At 40.1% G+C, this 22,265-nt stretch overlaps 2 protein-coding genes across 3 annotated transcripts; one reads left to right on the plus strand and one right to left on the minus strand.

Moving 5' to 3' along the window:
* Positions 1-2,491: 2,491 nt before the first annotated feature.
* LOC102078095 (uncharacterized) lies at positions 2,492-7,147 on the minus strand. The gene is made up of 4 exons (XM_005470447.4): positions 6,685-7,147; positions 5,910-6,110; positions 5,209-5,329; positions 2,492-4,534 (listed from the first exon to the last, which is right to left on the minus strand). The coding sequence occupies exons 1-4, from the start codon at positions 6,961-6,963 to the stop codon at positions 4,527-4,529; spliced, it is 609 nt and encodes a 202-aa protein (XP_005470504.1). The 5' UTR covers positions 6,964-7,147; the 3' UTR covers positions 2,492-4,526.
* A 10,466-nt stretch (positions 7,148-17,613) lies between these two features.
* On the plus strand, positions 17,614-22,054 carry LOC102078243 (zinc finger protein 229). 2 transcript variants are annotated; one of them, XM_005470448.4, is made up of 5 exons: positions 17,614-18,130; positions 18,982-19,129; positions 19,227-19,307; positions 19,391-19,450; positions 20,272-22,054. In XM_005470448.4, the coding sequence occupies exons 1-5, from the start codon at positions 17,906-17,908 to the stop codon at positions 21,549-21,551; spliced, it is 1,794 nt and encodes a 597-aa protein (XP_005470505.1). In that variant the 5' UTR covers positions 17,614-17,905; the 3' UTR covers positions 21,552-22,054. The 2 variants fall into 2 exon arrangements, with proteins under 2 accessions (XP_005470505.1, XP_025765171.1); XM_025909386.1 differs by lacking the exon at positions 17,614-18,130 and adding an exon at positions 18,138-18,425.
* The last annotated feature ends 211 nt before the right edge of the window (positions 22,055-22,265 follow it).

Genomic DNA, 22,265 nt, shown 5'->3' on the forward strand with positions numbered 1-22,265 from the left:
GGAAGGACTGTCAGGAGAAAGCCTCTTCTGGCAGCACATCTTAGGACTAAACAAATTGCAAGACTTCTGGAACAATGTCATTTAGCCAGACAAGACCAAAGTGGACATGTGTGGTCAGAATGCACAGTGACACACTTGGTGAAAACTAAAAACAGCATATGGTATAAACACCTTATACCAAGTGTCAAACGCGGTGGTGGAGGGGTGATCATTTGGGCTTGTTCTTTTTGGCCACAGGACCTGAGCATCTTGTGGTCATTAAGTTAAGCATGAATGTATGAATACTGAACACATGAACACTGATGTATTCCAGACTCAAACGTAAGGTCGGCTGCTTGACAAGTAAAGCCTGGGAACAGGACAATGATCTCAAGCACACTGTCAAATCTACAACAGAATGACTGAAAAATACAAAAATCCTAGTGTTCACCTAGTGGTCAGAGTCCAGACCTAAACGTGAGTGAAATGGTGTGGGGGACATAAAGAGAGCTTTTGATAAACTAATGTCTGCAAACTGCAATAAACTGAAGCAATGTAAAGAAGAGTTGGCTAAAATCCTCTGATAACAACATCAGAGACTGAGAAAGCCGATAAATCATGATTTGAAGTAAGTGCTGCTTTAAGTGGCTCTACAAGCTACTGAATCATGGGGCGCAGTTTTTCACACGACTGCCCTTTTTTTTCCCTTTTCTTTTTTTTTAAGTTTGCATGATTGTTCTACGACTCAGAGCTGTGAAAAGCCAAGATAGAGGCTTTATAGAGCCAGACTCTGAGACTTCAAAATGCAGAGCCCAAAACCAATGGATGGACTTCACGGATGCCACGTCTATCATTAATACAGTGGACGGGCCTCAGGGAACAGCACCTACTTCCACCTTGACTGTTATATTTGATGGAAGTATTTATTGGCTTTTTGTTTGCCATGGTTCCTAATTTAACGTATCACACGCTGTCAGGTGGGCAGACGCAGTTAACCTGATCACAGCATGAACCAAACGAAGTGGCGTTAACTTCCTGTAATTTCTGTATATGTTTAATAACCTTCCACCATTAATCATTTAATCTTTGGTGTTAAAGAGGCACCGCATCTAAGAGGCCACAAACACGATGCAGTCATGAAGGAGTTATTCTTGGTTAATCGCGATTGCATCTGTATGTTTCTGCAGAATAAACACTCACTTCCTGTCAGTTTTTAAGCCCTTCCCCTGCCATAAACGTAGAACTGACTATGACGTTTAAATAACCTTAGTTTTGCATAAATGTATGCATTGCTCATGTTTGCACGAGATCATATGAGTCCCAGTAAGTTCCAGATGGCTTACGAGTTGTTGCATGAAATTACTGAAGCTTTCACATGCATGAAAAGATCATGATGACTTCATGTCTCCTAAAATAAAATTAGGCTCTGAGTCAGTAGTCTCCTTATTGGATGAGGGTTAAAGTTTAAATTCATTTAATTTAGAGGTCTTTGGTGGAATAGTGCCAAAAAAATGAGTAAATTTCCACCACAAGGCGTTTCCTCTGACTGAGCACTTAGCAGGAAAGGGGAAGTTTTCTACACCCTGTCATAAAAGCGCCTTGTCAGATACACTTTAAGGCACTGATGTCGGTGTTTCTTTCTTTAGGAGCTTCTATGTATCCTCTAGGGGGAGCAGTTGCCGCTTTGGCACACAGCCTCCTATTGCTAATAATGATACTTATTTATCCAAGCTTTTCCTTTTGTTTGTCATACTTATACTTGTCTCCTCCCTTTCTTTTGTTTCCTTTAATCTTGCTCCTTCCTCTTTTTTAATGTTGATTTTATATTGTTATTGTTTACGCCTAAAAGCAGTTCTCCATCGCTTACTCTCCCTTTCTGTTTGTCTTCCTCTTTTTTTCTCTCTCCAGCCCTTCCTCCGTCACCCCTTTGTCCTCTAAGTGGGCCAGAGGTTGGCTTGTCTGAAGTTTGTTTGGGAACACCATAGGGGACAGATTGCGCACTCCTTAAACATCAAGACGGTGACTAGAGGCGATTGTATATCAGCTCAGTCCACCAAGATTGAACACACAACTTTTGTCACATTTGCCTGCCAGTCAGTCATGAGGCTTCACAGCTGCTGGTTTACTGCTGGTTTTAAGTTCGATTTGACTCCAGCGGTCGGTCATTTAATAGAGAGATTCACCAACAGCTTCATTATGGGGAGTGCTTTTAGCATTGCTTTTTTGCCCCACTTTTATGAAAAATCTTTTAAATATTCATGTAAAAAATTTTGGTGTTATCTAAAAAGGAAGTCTTGAGCCTGAGGTGGAAACAAGTAAACATAAAACAAAATACAGGAAGTCTTGCTGTTTTTTATGTGGTGTAAGTATAACCACAGAAATCTGCTGAGGCCCTTTGTTTGCAGTTGAAATTGCATTTTAAGTCAGTTCTGAGAACATGGTGGCAAAACCCCTCCAACTCCAAGCCTTCATCGGGGGTCTGAGCAAATGTCCAGAAAATGTCACAGTTATGTATTGGTTATGCAGTGTTGTGTAATACTAAGCACAATACACTTTAGAAAACAACAACAAACAAACACAGCATTAGACCACCTTTAGCTTTGATTACAGCCTGCTATCCCTGTGGCGTTTTTTAACACCATAACTCAGAGGAATACAGAACATCCAAATATTAAAAAATGTCACGAAACACAGGGAAAGGAGGAGAGGACACGACAAAGGGCAAGAGGAGACTCAATGCATACAAAAAGTAATGAGGCTAAAGAAAAACAGGTGAGAAACACAGCAGGAACAAATCAGGAATAATGAGACAAAGGAAGTTAAACTCAACATAAGGCACACCAGATGAGAGACTATCAAAATAAAACAAGAAATAACTTAAGCCGAGACAAAGACTTAAACATACAAACTTGATGCAGCAAGACAACCATAGAGACAGGACTGAAAGAACAGAATGGGATCCCGAAAGGGAGCTCACACACCTAAAGCCACCCTAAGCAACACAACTAAAGGCATAAATGACAAAAAGACACAAAAGTACCAGAATAACTGAAGACCGTAAACAATATGGAACTAAAACAAAAAATCATGCAGCCACAAAATTCAAAACTCTGGGTTTATAACTGCGGTTTGATGGTTGACCACTATCCCTACAGGTTTTAATAATGTATCGGACAGTTCTTAACCCAGTTTCAGCAGCTTCAGTAATCTCAACTGTTTTCTTGGTTTACCTGTTTTCTTAGTTAAATCCAGGTGGTGACTTCTTCTTCTTCTTCTTCTTCTTCTTCTTCTTCTTCTTCTTCTTCTTCTTTAAGCCAGGGAGTATATGTCCATTACGTATCCAGGTAAAAGTATAACAGAGATCAAAAATCTCATTTTCAAGAATGGCCCACCCACAACACGAACACATAAAACCAACATCCAGATCATCTGTAATATAGGATCAAGGTCAAAACATGTATAATTTCCAACAAATTTCAGTCCGGAGACATCAAAATGACAAACACTGTTTTCTCTGTTGCTCGTTAAAGAGCTGTGCGACAGGTGTTGAATCCTAGAATATAGTCTTAGCTCAATATTCTGGCACAGTCTTTTAATTTCTGTGTTCTTTCGTGTAACTTGTAAGTTAAATAATGTCTAAAAGCATGACCAAGTCTAACTTTGCCTTTTCAGTTTTTAGTTCTTAAAAATTTCAGTGTGACTCGACTGGATGATTTGTTTTATCGGTGGGTGTGCTGAACAGCCGTCTCACTACGCTCATGTTTATTTCAGTGAGTGTGTGCAAACTATCTTCGTGAGTTGTTTCATCATCACCACAACATTGTGAAAGTCAGAGCCACAACGTGATGACTCAGGAACAGGTCAAGTAGTGTTTTCAAACCTTTAGAAACAGGCAGCTGAGGACAGAACACTTCCACAACATATTTGACACAACGAACTCTAAATAACATAGAAAAATGCTCTATTAGAAGTAAAAGCCCTGCTTTTAAGCACTCTGAATAACACAAGAATCTCCCGTAAAGTAAAAGAAGTTTCACAGAACAGAGGGGGTGTTATTGTTTTAATTACTTGAACAATAGTTAGCTAGTTTAATCACTGGTGCCCAGCTTGAGAGTCCGGCCTCTCTAAGAGGCCTCCATATAAATCTGAGGATTGGTGAGATGATTTTGATTTATAAATACGAGATGAGGAATCCAAACAGCTTTTTGCATTAGGCTCCAAAGCTCAAAAATTGGTAAAAAGAGGTTTGATCTTTAATATATATATTCATACTTAATTTTGTTGAAATTGAGATGTTTTATTATGTTTTGGGTAAAAATATTTGCTTTATGCTGTAAAAAAACAATACGTCCTTGTGAGATGCAGATGGCGCACAAGTTTAAAGAGGCACTGACGTCTCACATGGCTGACTGTCAGAGCTGTTTGCCTTGTCAGTTTTGCAGCATCAGTCTCAGCCTGTAAGTTGGTCAGAGACACAGTGTTGATGCAGCTGTGCTCATCGGTCACAGTCTGGGTGAACCTCTGCCCTCTGCGCTGCTGGGAGGCTTTTAGGCATCTAAAACAAACAGACAAAAACACGCCGGAGATGAAGACAAACTCCTGAGCATTTTTAATGAACAACACAGCACAGCCAGTGCAGGGCTTTCACAGTTATTTGCACTAGACAGAGAGGAGAAGAGCAGGTAGAAAGCAATCCCAAGCAAAACCCAAGTAATTAACAGAGAAAAGAAAATACAGAGACACATTTAGAGTGACAGACAAGATAGTCAGCCATGCTACACTGCTGAGCTCAAAGTATCCAGTAAGCGCCAATCAGAAAGTACATCTGCAGCCAAAAGTAAAAAAGAACAAAAACATGCTCATCTGTGTCACATTATTCAGCAAACGATGCAGTGGTTGTGGAAATATTCAGTAGTTTGGTGATCAAAAGTCAATATGATGCATCATCCGGGGACACCGCATGTCTGTACAAAACTTTGAGGCTATTTATCAAGTATATCTAGAGATATTTAATGTAAATGTGGCAAATTAGATAATGGGTTGCAGTCAAGGAAAAAACTGTGTTTTTAAAAAGAAACTAATGAGAAGTTTCATACTGGGTCAACCAGCAGGCCTGACTTTGCCCTCCCTTGTGAGATACACAAGACAGTTAAAATATTGAGTTATAAAGGTAGAAAAGACAGAATCAAAATCATGATATGAAAAAAGTATAAAATGTTAGCATTAAACCTGAAGACAGCTGTTTCTCCAGATGTTCGATGTACTGCTGGCGTCTGTCGATCATTCTCTCCCACGCAGAGACCTCAGAGGTCAGGCTGGCAAGTCTTCGGGCCTGTTTATCAATGAGAACCTGCAACACAGCAAAGATGTTAAAGTGTAAGCAGAAGATCTCTGAACTTCACTGATAAATGCATCAAAGCAACTGCTGAAGCTTTCTTCTTTGTAAGGTTCAGTCAGCATGCACAGCTCCTGACCCAGGACAGCTCCAGTGCTAATGGTACAGCAGCTGTTGACATTTATGCAGCATTTGGAAAGTTTGTCATGTTTTTAACACCCTCACAATTGGCTTCCTTGCCTCAGTAGCTCTGTTAATGTTGATAAGGTAATGTTGGCTGAAACCTGCCCACATATAAAGAGATCGCTTGGTAGTGGCCATTTCCAGCTCCAGTTGCTTAAGTAATGTGCTAATTTATTTACCACCCCCTCATATGTGAGTCATCAATATACTTTGCTGATGTTGCCGCTCATCTCTTCCACTGATGACTCCATAGAAGTGAAGTCTACTAATCACAGCATCAACTAAACATACAGTATGGCTCCCAGCACAACATAACTGCGAAACATTTTTTTGCAGCAAACATGAGCGTGACTGATGACTTGGTCTCTTCATGATTCCTGATAATTTATTGGTTAACTTCCTGGTTGCTCACCTTCATGGAGCTGATGTCAGTATAAGCCCCACCCCCTGACCTTGCCTCAGTCAGGCTCTTCATACTCTGGAGGATCCGGTTCATGCGGCGTTGCATGGCTGCCTGTTCAGTCTCAAGATCCTCCGACTCCTTCTGCAGGTCTCTGACTGTCCTCCATTGTCTGTCCCTCCTGGCAGACAATGTCTGCAGGACCTTCCTCACCTGGAGAGAAACACATTTAAATCAGCCAAACCACCAAGGAAGATTCAGAGCTATGGGCTTGAAATCTAATATTTCATTTAGGTGATTTTGATTAATAAAAAGTAGAAGATGGTTACCTGTAATTTTATCAATACTTTCAGCTTAACAAAGCTGCCATATTCAGTGTTATATTTTACCCAGCTTAAAAAGGACAGCACAAATATATAATATAATAATAATAATATAACAATCATTGATTAGGTAATTAATCAATTACTGGATTTAAATGACAATAAATTAGTAGCTAGTGTGTTACTGTAGTGTTGTTTTTAATCAAACGCTCCATATTTCTGAGACAAAACAAGCAATGTGATACCACAACTTTGGTGTTCAGGAAATTGGGCAGAAGGATCTTTCCCTATTTACTGACATTTTAGACTCCAAAATGAACTGTTTTCTTCAAAGTTGTTAGTTGTAGCTGTAAAAAACATTCAAAATGTATAATCTGAAGCAGATGCTGGAGATTTTGGAGCAAAGATTGCACACTAGGTTGTCTGATTTGCTGTGAAAAGTAATTTACAGAGCTCTCACTCACCTGTTTGTGAGTCCGTCCCACTTGTATATTTTTCTTACGAAGGCTCTCCAAACGCTTTGTTGCCCCGTCCATCTCTCTTCCCATCATTTCTCCGTGCTGCTCCAGTCGCTCCACGTTCTCACTCACCCCTTCCAGCAGGTGAGCCAGACCCAGCGAGAGCATCTTCACCTGAGACACAGGAACCTGACCTAGTGCAGGAGAACACCAGATATGGCGAAGTCCTACCAGTAAAGTGGACAACTGCAACACTTGGCTCACCCTCATGCTCCAAAACTTCATCAGTCAGCGGCTTTAAATCCCTCTATTCAAGTCTACTGACAACTCAGAAGCACATCTGATTAAATACCAGAGTACCAGCAGCTGTTGAGCTGTTGAGAGGTGAGTAAACGTCTGCAGGGCCTGTAGTGTACTGATGTGTCTTGGATGTTCCCAGAGGAGGTCTGGAGCTCTGTATGGTGAAGGATAGAGGGATGAGGAGAGGGTGGAGAGCCACATGGAGGCAAGAAGGGGTGTTCCCAGTCTGACGTATGAATTATAAAATAGGAGAATTTAACCACAAGTTTGAATATTATATTTAACATCACAGGCTGGCTTGTAATATATATTCATTGTGTGAATTTTAAGTGATCAATACACTAACACCTTTCTTTCACATGTGCACATCACACATTGTTTGCACACGGAAAATGATTTAATAACTCCTTAAAGAACAATAACAAATGTTTGCAATCTTTAATCATTTAAACTAAAGCCAACACTTTGCTGAACTTTGAACACATTTTTCCCTATGTGAAAGACCCAGTGTTGCATTTATACATGAAAGAAGGAGAGAAAGAGAGACACCTGCTGCTTGTTTCAGGAGCTGCGATGAGCTCTGTACTTCTACAAAGTGAACTGGATATACAGGATATTTATTTCTTCCTCCAAGCCAAGTCTGTGGTTGGTTAGAGGGAACACTACGTTTAAATCATACGCAAAAATAACATAACATAACATCAACTCTAAGAGCAGCCACACTGATCAGGAGTAATATTTTCTGACTCTCACACAGTCTAACAGTTTCAGATCCTCATGTTGGAGAAACATAGGCACCATATTGAATTGTTGCCCGTATTCTCTTCTGACTCTGGGGACAAACGATGGTAAAATACTGACCCAAGGCCATAGCGATGATGGTTTTCGCATATGTATGTGCAGAGATAAGAATGAGCTTAAGGAGAGATTTTTATTTAAAAACAAAAAAATACATCTAATGGGAAACTCTGCAGATGTACAGGGATATCTACTTAACAGGTGTTCATGATCCCCTCAGCCAGTAATAAGACAAAAAGCACAACTGCATGCACTAACGTTTTTGGGTAGCACGTAAATAAGGGTGTAATTCTCCTGTATTTAATTTGACTTTCAAGGTATTTTATTTTAAGTTACAATGTAATTATATTTTACATACAAATGCTTAAAGGCACACTAGAATAACTTACATTGTAAATATGCTGTACTTTTCAGGATTCAGGGTTTATATTTTAATATTTTGTCTTTACATCTTTATGTTTTTACATCTTTATTTAATAGTCATTATGTTCATGTACATGAAGGATGTTCTTTTATTCAACTGTCCTTTTATTTTATCAAGATAATTACAATAACTTATAAGAAAAAGATAAATACCATTAAAATTTGCAGGCCATTGTGTCCTTATAATAATGGAGCCAAGTCTAACGTCTAACTTTTTTTTCTGTCACAATGACTGTTCAAACATAACTGTAAAAAGGAGTGTACAGAAAGCACTTTCCTGTAAAATACCTCGAAGGTAGGTAAGGTTAAACTACTCTGTAATATGGCCCACGCCCTGAAAAGTACAGTGTACTTACAGTGTGAGATGGAGAAATATTGTTTGTTTTTTCTGTAAAATTACCAAGAAATTATGCAGTACTTAAAATTACTTACAGAATAATTTGTGTCTCCTTTTCTGCAAAATATCTGAAGTTATCTGATTCTTAAAATGACTAAAATTACTTATGCATTACTTAAATTTACTTAGAGTATAATTATTTCTTTGTTTCCTGTAAAAACCTGACTTGTTACCCTTATTCTAGTGTATCTACCTGTATTGCATGCAAATATAATAACATTGTAATTACAAATAAAATAGATTGAAATTATATTTAATTACAGGGGAATTAAGCCTTTAGTTGTGAGTCATGTAAAGTGTTACCTTTAAGTAAGCTTTTCAATGTGTGTATTAAAGGAAAATTCTCATCTATAATAATGCCGTAGTACTTATATGTTGTGATCATTTCAGTATTAACCCCTTTGAGCAGTTTTGATCTTAGAAGATTAACAGTTTGCCATTCTAAAAAATAACATGATTTTTGATTTATCTGCATTTAATAACAACTTACACTTACAGCATGACACTTTTAAAACATTGACTTTCTACAAAAATAAAGAAAGAAAGAAAGTGGTTACATACAGACAAAGTATGGACATAAAGAACATAATCTGGTTGTTTAGCATTTACCTGCTAAACAGCCAGATATCCTCCATGTGGGGGTAAAGACTCCAAATATTGGAGATACAGTGTTCAGCTGGACAGAAACATAACACACAGCTGATAATGTTTCCTCGTATCTGCTGGACGTAGGTGCCAGTGATGTGATCAAGTAAACTCAGACAAGCTTGTTTTGATTTCATGTTATAAAACACAAAAGATGAAACCTGCACTAAAATGTTTTATTTTATTGGATAAAAAAAGACAGGAAAAAGAATGAAACTGATTAACTCCGATGTGGGTTGTTAATGCCAAAAAGCTGATGAAAACATTATTTTCAAACCTTCTTGTTTGGCCTCTTTGTGCCAGTTAAGGTTTTCTGCAGTGAACTGAATTAAGAGAACAAGACTTCCTGCACTCAGACGCAGGCTGAAAGAGTGGCTTTGTCAAAAAGAGGCAGACCAACAAACTGCTCTTTGAATTGTTTTGGAGCAGGGACAGGCCTCATGCACAAACGGCACTATGTAAGCTCATAAAGCCCAATTTATAAAAGGAGAGAAAAGAGTCAGCCTCAGCGCACTGCTTCCTCCTGGCATTGTGCAGAAAAAAGCTGCAGGGCGGCAGAGTCACCGGGTCACCTCATGAGCAAGAGGACAGGCTACATTACAAAGTAAGGCAGCGTGTCTTTGTTATTAATATGTATGAATGATTTCTGTGAACAATATACAATAAATAATGCTTTGATCCTTAATGATAATAAAGCTGTATATGTCAATATTTAAAAGGTGAGGTTGTCGTATAGGAGAGATTTCAGTAAATCAAAGCTATACCTTGTATTGCCTTGACAACCTAATTAAAGACTCAACTGAGGGCTCTTTAAAATAAAATTATGAAAAGTGACGTGGAGATCAGAAGTGTTTTTAAGCTGTAAATCTTAAGTTGCATTGAGCCCATTAACTCTCAGAATGCTTTTTGTAGCCTTATTAACTTTGTTTATCTCGGACCCAGAAGCTACTGCAGTCTACACTCCTGTCCAGAGTGTGGTTACATATCCTCCCTTCATAGGGAGATTGGTGGAAAACAGAGTCAGAAACAACGTTTAACTGGTGTTTACTGATAAATAAATGCATTAATAAAATATTAATATTTAGTTTATCTCATTTGTATTGGGCGGGGCAGCAGCATTTAACTGTTAAGTGCACTAATTACTTGATTCAAAACGTATGATGCGTTCACGTGTGTTCAGTTGGACTGGCACTTTTAAATGGAATTAATTATTAATCATATATACCTGATCAAACATAAAGCCTGTGGGCCAGAATCGGCCTGGCAAAGACTCCAATCCGGCCCACTTGAAGGCTTTGGAAAATGCCAAGAAATGCATAGATTTTGAACTTTAAACTGTGTTTTTATAATGTCTACAGGTTTTCCTACTGATAAAGCCCTCCCTCAATTCCCATTCATGCTATCTTACTACAACAAAGCAGTTAAGTAATAGATAAACAACTAAATGACAGAAACGTTTTTCACTCCCCATCACCACTACTACTACTATTACTATGTTTTTTTTTTTAATCTGTGAATTAAGAAAAACTTTGTTTTATAAATACAGGACAGTGTGAGCAATGAGCTACCAGAACATTTTCTGTAATTTCACACATTCATCATGTAACTAAGACACAGTGTTTAACATGCACTTCTTTTTCTTATATTAAGAAATCTTAGGGGCTAAATGTTTAGGAAATGTCATTCACTGGTCCGTTTAAGATCAAAGTGAGCTGTCAAATGAGTTCGACATTCCTGATATACACTCTTCTATAATGGCTTTTGACACCCTTACACCATTAGAAGTGTAAGGGTGAGGAGCCAAGAGAGCATGTGTATGGGGTGTGTGCGTCTGTGTTTGTCTGAGGAGGCTGGACTATAACTCCATAGCTTTTCAGAGAGTCTGTAAGAAAGAAGCTATGAAGAGTATGAAGAAGCTGCATCTGGAGCATCTGTGACTGACACTTTGCAGTAAGTGAAAATGATTTTTTGAGAAAAATAGATTCTCTTTTCCCCCCCTTTGTTTCTGCATGTTTTATTCTTGGATTTACATGATGAAATGATCATATAATCTGCAGCTCTATACAAGATTTGATCATGTCATAGGTTTCAGTTCTTGTTCCATGTGCTTCAGCTACAATCTAAAATAATCTATGCTTAAATTAACCTCTGTCTGCAAAATACATCCGTGCATATGAGAGCTAAAACACATTTATTTTAGTATCTACAAACGCAAGTTTCACAACTTTTTGGGCTGCATGGCAGACTGTGTTTCCCCTGAGACTTTCAGCACATGCTAAAAAAGTAATGTTATGTGTGATGGAGGTACTGAGAAGACTGTACAGATAAGCCTGTCAAACAGGATTTGGCAAACATAACTGAAAGGAGAAACAGGCAGGCGAGAAGCTGTAAATATTAAGAACTGTTGCAGTACAAGAAAGGAACAGCCCTTTTGACTTGTCCAAGCACAGCCGCCACTCATAACTGTGTTGTATCAAGACTTGTGAGAAAGAGAGAGAGAGAACAGAAAAATACATTTCAGGCATAATGAAGTCATTACACCTGCACTTTTCCCACTGAGGCACATCAGATTACCTCTTGTTAAACAAAAAGCCTTTGGCAAGTTGTGAAATTACACAAGACGCTGGTGACTGACAGAGTGACAACAGGGTGTGTGCACAAAGGTATTTCACAGCACAAAGCTGCTAGTGTAATCTGCTGCAGAAGAGACTATCCCTGCTGTTTAAGAAAGGAACAGTTAGATCCTCACTGGGATAAGGGGGCTACTTGTTAACTGCCAATGACTTTCGGTTATTTGTGTAACCCCAGTTCTCAGAATAGCATCTGTCTTGGTAGGTCTTAAGAGCTTAAAAAGAAGGCAAAAGAATGTCTTTAACCTTTTAAAAGACATTTCAACTCACATCCAAAAGGCTTATTTAGTTCTCAAACAAAAAGGTGGAGATTCCCAGGTATTTAAAACCTAGTGGGTGTTGTCACTTAGGGGGTGGTCATTGACCCACTATTAATCTGCATCATCATCTGCGTGAAAAAGGCATGGGTCATTACCACCAAAGGTTTTGGGTGAAACCACTGTGATGCCTTTCCCTGCTCTATCATGTGACCTACTGAAGTGTTGTTGTTATGCAAAGAACCTTTAAGTAGGTATGTAATATTTTTCCCTCTATTGTGGAAAACAGTTGTTCAGTACGAAATGCCTGTGAAGTGGAGCTGTTCAAGTGTTGCCATATGTAAAAGCTACAGAGTACAGTGCAAAATATTTCCAGGGCAGTACTTTTAATGCATTATTTTTATGATGCAGCTTTATAATTCCCCCCCCAACTTAAGAACTACCCCCAAGTGGCTCTTAATGTTACTGATTGACACCCATGCGTCTGGATTTCAAAGAAAGAGTGCCTGAACAGTTGGCAGGACCACATCCCAAGATCATCAAATATGCAAAAACCAAAATCCAGCAAGGAGGCTCAAACGAGTTATTGTAGTTACTGAAATTGTTATTCACACTGCTAACTGCTCAACTTATTCCAGCATACTGTTAAAGTTTGGCATGAACCTGAGCACATTGTGTTCGCTTTTGAAAGCGAATGAGTGTGATTGAGTAAGAACGGAGAATTTATAGCAAAAATGGTTTACGTGACATGAGAAAGTAGGATGAGTGACGGGTTTAAGAGGCAGCTGTGGAGTGGGGCCACAAATCGTAAATCATTGCTAAATGGCTGAGGAGGTCATTTAGTCACTGTTGGCACTGCGTGTCAAACATCCTAACAGTCATACATATGCAGTTTTAACTTTGTCTTCAGAGAACGAAGAGAAGGGCTTAACAAGATTCTGAGCACAAGCCTGTTCATGTGACATGTATGTAGTGTCTGATGTTTACCTGGAGGCTCAGAGTAATATTAGAGTCGATGAATTCATTAACTTACCTGCAGGAAGTTGTGTTCACGTAACCTGTGAACACAATGCATATCTTTCTACTTATTGGTCTCTGTATGAGTCATTTAATTATTAAAATAGAAAAACAAAACAAACAAACAAACAAAAAAAAAAAACAGGCAACATTATGCTAGCATGACTTTAAAATGTCAAAATGTATAAAAAATGCTTGAAATGCTGTAATCCAATGTATTATTTGTAGTAATATAAACTAAATACAATTAAATTCCTTACAATTCAAGCATTAAATTGAAAAAGCAAACATCCACAAAAGTTTAAGTTGATCAGATATTCTTTGGTTTCAAACATTTTCAGTGAAAATGAAACGCCCTTTGTATATCCAGCTTTTACAGCTGGTTAAATCAAATAACTCTACCCTGTAGGAGACCTTTGTATGAATTTTTCCTCATGAATTAATAGCACAGAAAAAGTTTCGATTGATCTGTGGACCCATCATCTTTGCTCATCTGTTATCAGTTGGGTCATGGCAGCACCACACTAAGCTGGATGTTTTAGATGCCACACTTCCCACGGGTATAATCTCTCCAACAGGTTCTCAGTCCACTGTTGGGTGTGTCCATTTCTGTGTATTCCCCGGTACCCCTCAGAGGCCCTGGAACTCATGTGGGACCTCAAGCAGTTCCTAAGCAGCACCTTTGAAGAGGCTGAGGTGAGACTTGCCTTTCAAACAGCAATCAGCTGCAGCTGCCTGTGTAGACACACCTGACTATCAAACTGACCACACCCGAAGTTTAAGTCTTAAAAATCCAAACAGGTGAGTTGGAAAAAAATAATCACCCTGAGGGGACTGGGTGACTAAACCTCTTCACTACACCTTACTTGAGTGTATCCTGCAGGTGTGTGGGTGTCATACTGAAACAGGTGGGGCCCTGTGATTGGTCCATTCGAAGAATTGCTGCCACCTCTCCTGACCCCTTGGCTGCACCTCCTTCAACAATTAGTCTGCTTGGTATGTGTAGTTTATCCTTAGTGAAAATTACACTTTAACTGGTGAGCGAACATTTTTGCCATATTGCTGTGGACGTGGATGGTCGATTAGTTGGCTTTTTCCCCAAGATTTCGTGCTGTGCGAGTGGCCTTTCTTGGGAGTGGGAAGAGTCAGGGAGTCACACGGGACTGAAAGAAAGTTTTACAGTCTTTCAACTGCAAAAGACACATTTATTGTGTAGCAGGTATGCTGGGCAGATTTATGGTGCACAATATTTTGTTTTCCTTTTGTTTCCTTGTAATTAGTTTTTTGTAAACTTGTTAGTTTTTATGAATTCTGAATACAGAATGTCTATTTTAATTTTACATCTACAATTTTTATTGTCAAGTGTGTTTTATTTTGTTTTTTTTTTAAACATTAAGAATCTGTTCTTTTGAATTGCTCTATAATAATTGTGGTTTTCCAATCATTTTAATGCCAAAAAGAGTTAATCTGACTTATTTCTGTCAGGTTAGGTGTTTAGTGTCTGCCTAGGGGGGTTTCTGCAGGAGGAAAGCCTGCTGGTCTGGTATGGGAATAGAGCAGCTGTGAGAGAATTCAACATTAATGAATCAATAGTACGGAAGTGGAGGAAACAAGAAGAATGAGTTGAGTAAAGTTTGACCTATCTGACTATTTTGTTTCGCTTAATGTGCCTTATAATCCTGTGCGCCTTGTGTATGAAAACAGACCCGTTCATCGACAGTGCGCCTTATGATCCGAAAAATACGGAAAAATTCTTGCTGTGTAGACATGATGAACAAAAGAGTTGCACCTCCTGACTTCAGGTTGAATACAGGGGACATGCCATCCCTAATATTTAGACTGTGCCTTTGTCTCCCTAGTAATATATGAAAGGAGCAAATCGGTCACCTAGAGACTGATTTCTTTACTTGAAGGCAGGAATTTCTATCATGAATGTTGCAGAAAACCCACTAAATCCACCAGGAAAAATTGAGGCTGACACTTGTCTTTTCCTGGGGGAGGATACCCAAACCATCGGATTAATGTGCCACCCAAGCCCCCACACCTGCTCACCTTAAGCCACAAAGGGGCGATTGGTTACCGTCAGAGGAACACACTGTCATGTTAGGAATTCCTCAGGCCTCTGGAGTCACTGTTAATCAGGGAAATGCCCCAAGTTAAACAGAGCATGGAAGCCTGTCAGGGGAAGGTGGACTGGAGTATCAGGACTACTAACCACACAGGGAGGCAGAGCAGTGGGGGATTTCCCCAGAGAAACGACTCGTTTTCTGTGGCTGTGTGTGTCTCTGGCAAGATGATTTGGTCCACAAAGTTGAAATCACATTGCCAGAGATTACTGCACTGCTACGGAGTCTCCGACTGTTCCTGGAGGGCATGCCTGTGTACTGGAGGTTCTTCAAGCAACCCGTCTGAAAGAGCTCATCCGAGGCACGGTCAGTGGATTGGTGCTAGCTGTGTCATGTGTACAGTGTCTGACTGGGTGTAGAGCTTAGTTGACTGCTGAACAGGGAGTCTTGAATATTTGTTCACAGTGGCTAAGTTCGTCACTCATACAGAGACGATCAAGACATGAAGTCTGCTTAATAAAGCTGTTATTCTGTCAAATGGCATGCAGAAACTCAGATTCTGGGCTTAAGATGTAATGAGGAATCTTGTGGAGTCTAAGTTTTTTGTTTTTGTTTCTTAACTTGGCGACTGGCTCTATTGAAGACTGTTTTATGAGGACATTACACTCCTGCCATGTTTTGTTCATTATGCAGAATTTCACCCTGTGACTATCAGGGGTCACATGTGGAGTCTCTTTACCGTCTTCACGTTCCCCTGAGAAAACATCTGGCCTTCCCCTCGTGCCTTCTGAGCTGACAGCAGTTTGATCGAACACACTGGCTCAGTTCAGCAGGAACGAGAGTTTAGTCAGCGGGCATCATCTTAATGCCAGATGAGCAAATTTGTCCACAAAGAAGTCGAAGTGTTTGTTTTTTCCGATCTTCAGTTTGACATCTTGGTGTTTACCCTTTTCCTGAAAGGAGTCAATTTCCTTTTAGTAATGACTTTTCTTTTCCCATGTCTGCAATTTGCCAGGGGGTTGTCTTGTGACTCTGTGAGTGCAGCAACTTCTGGTCACCAGTAAGTGCCAATAAATATCTTCATTCTTCTACCTGCCAGCCCTCTGTCTGCATTTTGGGTCACAACACATTTTTCCTGTGCAAGTCACAAAATGACAATTTTAAAAACTGCTAAAAGGTCATGATGGAGCGATGGAGGACCTGCCGATTGCTTCATGACAGGGGAAATTGCAGTTGGAAGACCTGTTAAGTACCTCACACCTCTGAAGTCTAGGCTGTCATTTGTTCAACAAATGAAGCCACGAACGTCCATAAAACAGCATGTTTTAAAGTATTAAGGCTATTTATTTTTTTTTTTTCCATTTTTGAAGATCTGATTTCTTGTCTACTTCCTGGATTTGGAGGGAAAAATGACACTTCAAAAAATATTTCCCCATCAGAGGTACATTTGTAATGTGTCCCACACTTAATCTGGTGGGAAGGTTTGGTCAAATGGTGAAAAAACAAACATCCTGTACCTTTTCATGGCTTTTCAATGAATGATGAACACTTATAAAGCTAATAAATGAAGGGGGGAAAAATATATAGATGGGCTTAATCCAAATCTTAAAATTGGATCTGTTTGTCCACTTTTTTTTCGCCCCTCCTCCCCCCTGCTGGAGAGATGATCCACTGTAACTCATGTCTTCTATAATTAAAATGCTGCCAATCTGCTAATTTTCTTAGCTGCTTACTCAGGGGTGCTGGAAACAATCCCCAGCTAAATCAGAGGAAGGTGTCTTAAACAGTGCAAACTCATTTATTGTTAAAGCACAAAAAACCAACAACCGCTCCCCCCACCCAAATCTTTAGAGTTTTATATACATGGGGGAAAAAAAATCAGCCTTAAAGTTTAAGCAATGATTTGTGTAAAATGCAAGTGAAAGATATATAAAATTGTTTATTCCAGTAATTAATAATTAAGGAAAACATATTTGGTATATACCAATCAAGTACATTTCATTTGACCAGATTCTATTAAATGTAAAATTTCACTTTGTACTTGTGCAAGAACATTTAAAAGTAAGTTTTTTTTCTTTTTGTATATAACTTTATAAACAGATTTCGCACAACTGCATAATGTTAGGTGTATAGATTTATGGATTATGGTCTAATCTGGAAAATGTAAATGGTAAATGGTAAATGGCCTGTATTTGTATAGCGCTTTTACTAGTCCCTAAGGACCCCAAAGCGCTTTACACATCCAGTCATCCACCCTTTCACGCACACATTCACACACTGGTGATGGCAAGCTACATGTAGCCACAGCCACCCTGGGGCGCACTGACAGAGGCGCCCCAGGGTGGTTTTACATGACCTACTTGTTTTGTCAGTTTTGCAGTTTGTCTGTTTGGATTGGGATGATGTTATTTTGTTCGTGTTATAAAGCATGACCTAGTATATCCTCTGCAAAACGAGGTAATTAAACACCTTTTCTTAGTATTTAGAGGCTCGACCAGCTTAACATAAAAATCTAGTCTATAAAGAAGTAGTACCGCTTTGTGACCAATAGAGGGCAGCAGTGAAATGCATTTACTGTCCCTGGGAAATCAGTCGAAGAAGTAAAAAGAGGAAATAAACATGAACTGCTGAACTTCAGCAGCAGAGGATAAAGTTTCATTTTATGAGTACTGAAAATTAAAATCACAGTCAGACATGTTCAGGCTGGAAACATTTGAGAGTCAGTTGTCGTCTGTGATGGAGACTCTGGTGGAGGCGGCCGTGACAGAGCTCGGCAGACTTCTGGAGAGGAGCTCGGCTCCGGTTGTGGCCGCTCAGCAGCGCTCAGCTGCGGCTTCCGTGGTCGCCGTGAAGCGCGAGGATGAGGAGAGGGAGGTGACGCTACGGGAACGCAGCCAGCTCCTTCGCGAGGATGTCACGGTAACCCCACGGTCACGCGCGCACGGGAAAGGTGTGCGGTATCACTGATGACAGGAAATTTACTTTCCACTAGTTCCACTTACCCTTAAGTGGCACAAATGAGCACTACGTCACCCAAAAGTCCCAATCGTTTGTTTCCATGGCGACCACTCCAACAGAAATCCCAGTTTAGAAGTTAATCATGAGTTAGCTTCTTCAGCCTGTCAGGGCAGATGAATGAATGAAACTTTGCCGCACATTTTGTTAAACTACAACGAACTACAAGCTCATCTTCACTCCCTGGACACTTTATTAGGTACAACTTAATAATAGTGGGGTGGAACCCCTTTTCCCTGTAGAAATATCTTAATTCCTCATCTCATAGCTTCATGAAGTTGCTGAAAAAATCCCTTAAGAATTTTTGGTCCGTGTTGACATGATAGCACATGCATGATGCGAGTCTCCCATTTCACCACCTTCCAAAGGTTCTCGATTGGATTGAGAGGTGGTGACTGTTGAGGCCATTTGAGTACAGTGAACTCATGCTCAGAGATGCTCTTCTGCACACATTAGTTGTAACAAGTGGTTATTTGAGCAACTGTTACCGTCCTATCCTGCCCATCCTCCTAGAGATGGTCATGGTGCAAAACCCCAGTAGATCAGCATTTTCTTAATTACCCAGGTCAGCCTGTGTGGCACCAACAACCTTGCAGCTTTGCTTAAATCACCTTTCTTCCTCATTCTGCTGATCTGTTTGAACTTCAGCAGATCGTATTCATCATTTCTAAATCCCTAACTTTAATGCAATACTGTTATGTGATTGGCTGACTATATATTTGCAATATCATTCTGTCTTTCCTGTGACTGTACAGAACCAGTTTGCTTCCCTGATGAAAAAGTGGGCTGAAGTTGCTGTGGAGAAAATCTCCTTAATTTTCAGCATGTCCATGAGCAACGCCAGAGATGCTCCTGCTGCAGAGAAACCCACAGCAGGGCAGATCGATACTGGGTGCAGAAAAAGTAAATAAGCTGATGGTTTATGAGGCTTTCTATGTTCTCACTCTGGGATTTCTTTGTATATTAAACTAGGCTTTTAACTTTTGTTGTGCAACAACAGAATCTGTGTCCAGAAAGAGAAATAACATGCAAGGATCGCAACCAGCAACAATACAGATGAGTGATCACTTATACTGTAGAGGTATTCAGCCAGTAACAAATAAAAAACCCCACTTTTTTTTAAATTAAATTTTGAAAACAGTTTAGAATTTTTTGTGTTTTCAGAGGAGGAACAGATCAAACAGTCAACAGAAGAAGCTGACCCAGAATCTGTGCCAGAACCTGGTAACTATGTTTTCTTTACAAGTTACTGCAGCTGTTTTTATACACTCTTTACTATTTTAGGGCTCAAATAAAATTAAAAGAATATAAAATAATTTTAAAAATGCACATTTTTAATATTTTGTGGACAATCCTGAAATCTGGAGCCCTCGGACATCATCAGATAATGAGTTTCCTCCTTTGTGAGGCTTTTTCAGGCCTTTACTTTCTGCTTTTTAGTTTTCAGCAAGTGGAAAGAGCAAATGGGCTGAGAGAAGGTTGATTGACATCTTTACATTTCAATAGGTTGCGTCTTGTTCTCACGGTGTTTTGGGCTATTTTCCATCTGCTTTGTGAAGCAATATCCAGTTAGTTTCGCTGTGCTCAGCTGAAACCTGCGTATGATTTTTGATGTTCATACTTTCTTTTACCCGCTTTATTTATGAAGCTATAATGAAGAATTGCTCATGCTTGACTGTAAAACAACTGACTGAATTATGGATTTGTATTTGAGTCCCTGAAAACAGGACTGTGTAGTAATTATGGCTTTATTTTTCCAATATTCATGTTATAAAAATGCAAGCATTATCAGAACTTTAAGCCCATAATCATGATGTAACTGTGATCTAAAATATGTGTAGCACACAACTGCAATAGCAAAACTAGCTGCAGTGTCCAGATAAATGAATCAAGTTATACATTTAAACACAGTGAGATCTTCTGTTTAGGAGTTTTTATAACAGCAGTATTACTAAAGTACCATGTTTGCAGTGTGGCATTAAAATCTTTCAAATGGATAAGTTGGTGTTACTCTCTTGTTAGTTCTAGTGTTGTTTTTGTTTCAGCTGATCCAGCGTCACGTGAGGAAAATACCTCTGAAGTCCTCTCTCAACCTGAAGTCACAATAGCAGATCCTGAACCAGCCTCCAGTGTCATCGAGGAAAATGCCGTCCAAAAAGACGCTGAGCATGAATGTAGCGCTGTGAAAATCGGGAAGAAGCAGCCCACCAAGGACTTCACATGTCCTACGTGTGGTAAAGCATTTGCTCTGAAGTGCTTGATGAACAGACACTGCCTGACTCACTCCAAGCCTCACCTTTGCTCTGAGTGCGGCAAACGCTTTGCCGGACTCCACGGGCTCATAGCACATTCGAGAAAACACACCGGGGAGAAGCTTTACAAATGCTCCAAGTGCGGGACAGAGTTTGCGTACAAGTCGACCTTCCACAGGCACATGCGTCAGCACAACCTAAACAAACCGATCACCCACACGTGCTCACTGTGCGAGGAGCAGTTCACGGGGAAACAGGCGTTTCAGCGACACATTTGTTGCGCGTTGAAGAAGACGTTTGTTTGCTCACTTTGCCCAGAGACGTTTGAGTGCAGGCAGAGCTTGGACGATCATGAGAATCTTCATTCAGGAAACAGAGATTTCGTCTGCGAAATGTGCGGCAAGACCTTCTTCTCATCCGCATCTTTGGCCGCTCACCGAGTTACCCACACACAAAAGGAAAACTGCTGCGAGGTGCTCAGCCTCGGTTTCAGTGACACGAGCAAAAACGCTGGAGAAAAGCTTTTCACCTGCGAGGTCTGTGGGAAAGGATGCAGTCACAGGAGCGCCCTGAAGCATCACATGCTGACCCACACGGGCGAGAGGCCATACGTCTGCGAGACCTGCGGCAAACGCTGTGGACACGCCAGCGCGCTTCAGAACCACATGAGGATCCACACGGGCAAGAAACCGGGAGAGAAGCCCGTCTGTAACGTGTGCGGCAAGAAATTCCGCTGCATGGTCAATCTCAAGTATCACACGAGCGTGCATACGGGGGAAAGGCCATACGCCTGCGATCAGTGCGACAAGAGGTTCAGCAACCCGAGCAATCTGAAGATACACATGATGACGCACTCAGAGGAGAAGATGCACAGCTGCAGCATCTGTGGCAGGAAGTTCACGCAGCTCTACAGCCTGAAGCTGCACAGACAGATGCACGCGGGAGAACGGCCGTATCACTGCGTGGTCTGTGGGAAAACTTTCATAACCAACAGCGTGTTCAGGACCCATCAGAAGGTTCACCTGCAGGAGGCAGGACAGGGGCAGACTGGAAAAACTGCAGTGAAAATCTAAAACACTCTGTGAGGTCACTTCCTGTACTCATTATTGGTTTAAACCATAGTCCTAAACCTGCACTCTTTCTAATGGCCAGCAGGGGGCGACACTTCTGGTTGTAGGAAGCCATCCAGTTTAATAGCAGTTTAATAGTTTCAGGTCATAATGAATAAAGCATGAACCTACTTCTGTAAACTACGGCCATTATTAGAGTCAGAAAGGATGACAATCTAGGACGTTCTTTGTCAGTCCCAAGTAATTAACCACAATTAGGGTGAAGCTTCACAGGTAGATTCACCCCTCTGTCCTGACTTCCAGTTTGAAAGCACTGAGTCGTTGATGTGAAAACATTCAGATTTCGTAGCACAACTCCACTAACCAACAGGTGATGTTATGGCAGCTGTATTAATCTTTTAGACTCTAAATGAGTATAAAAAATGTTTACCAAAGACTTTAATATCAATATAATTTGTAGATATTTATAGAAAATGTGAAAAATAAAATGCTCTCCTTCATTTTTATATATTGTAGTGTTTTCTAGTGTGGAGATTTGGGGTGGGGTGTAATAGGAACTGGGTGAGTGAGCCTAGGGCTGTGCGATATGACCAAAATCTCATATCCCGATATTAAGACATCTATCGTCGATATAACGATATAAATTACAAAAATGTAACATTTCCTGTAAATTCTGTGAATCTCGGGCATCTCGACTTGCGTGAAGTGTTTCCAGCT

Source organism: Oreochromis niloticus, linkage group LG7 (assembly GCF_001858045.2).
Source record: "Oreochromis niloticus isolate F11D_XX linkage group LG7, O_niloticus_UMD_NMBU, whole genome shotgun sequence".
NCBI classification, from domain to species: domain Eukaryota; kingdom Metazoa; phylum Chordata; class Actinopteri; order Cichliformes; family Cichlidae; genus Oreochromis; species Oreochromis niloticus.

Coding starts and splice junctions, on each gene's coding strand:
- LOC102078095 (XM_005470447.4), bottom strand. CDS start 6,963: ATGAAGTTTTGGAGCATGAGGGTGAGCCAAGTGTTGCAGTTGTCCACT. Junction 6,111..6,684: donor TGGGACGGACTCACAAACAG/GTGAGTGAGAGC, acceptor GTTTCTCTCCAG/GTGAGGAAGGTCCTGCAGAC. Junction 5,330..5,909: donor CTGACATCAGCTCCATGAAG/GTGAGCAACCAG, acceptor GCTGTGTTGCAG/GTTCTCATTGATAAACAGGC.
- LOC102078243 (XM_005470448.4), top strand. CDS start 17,906: ATGTTCAGGCTGGAAACATTTGAGAGTCAGTTGTCGTCTGTGATGGAG. Junction 18,131..18,981: donor TCCTTCGCGAGGATGTCACG/GTAACCCCACGG, acceptor GTGACTGTACAG/AACCAGTTTGCTTCCCTGAT. Junction 19,451..20,271: donor AGAATCTGTGCCAGAACCTG/GTAACTATGTTT, acceptor TTTTTGTTTCAG/CTGATCCAGCGTCACGTGAG.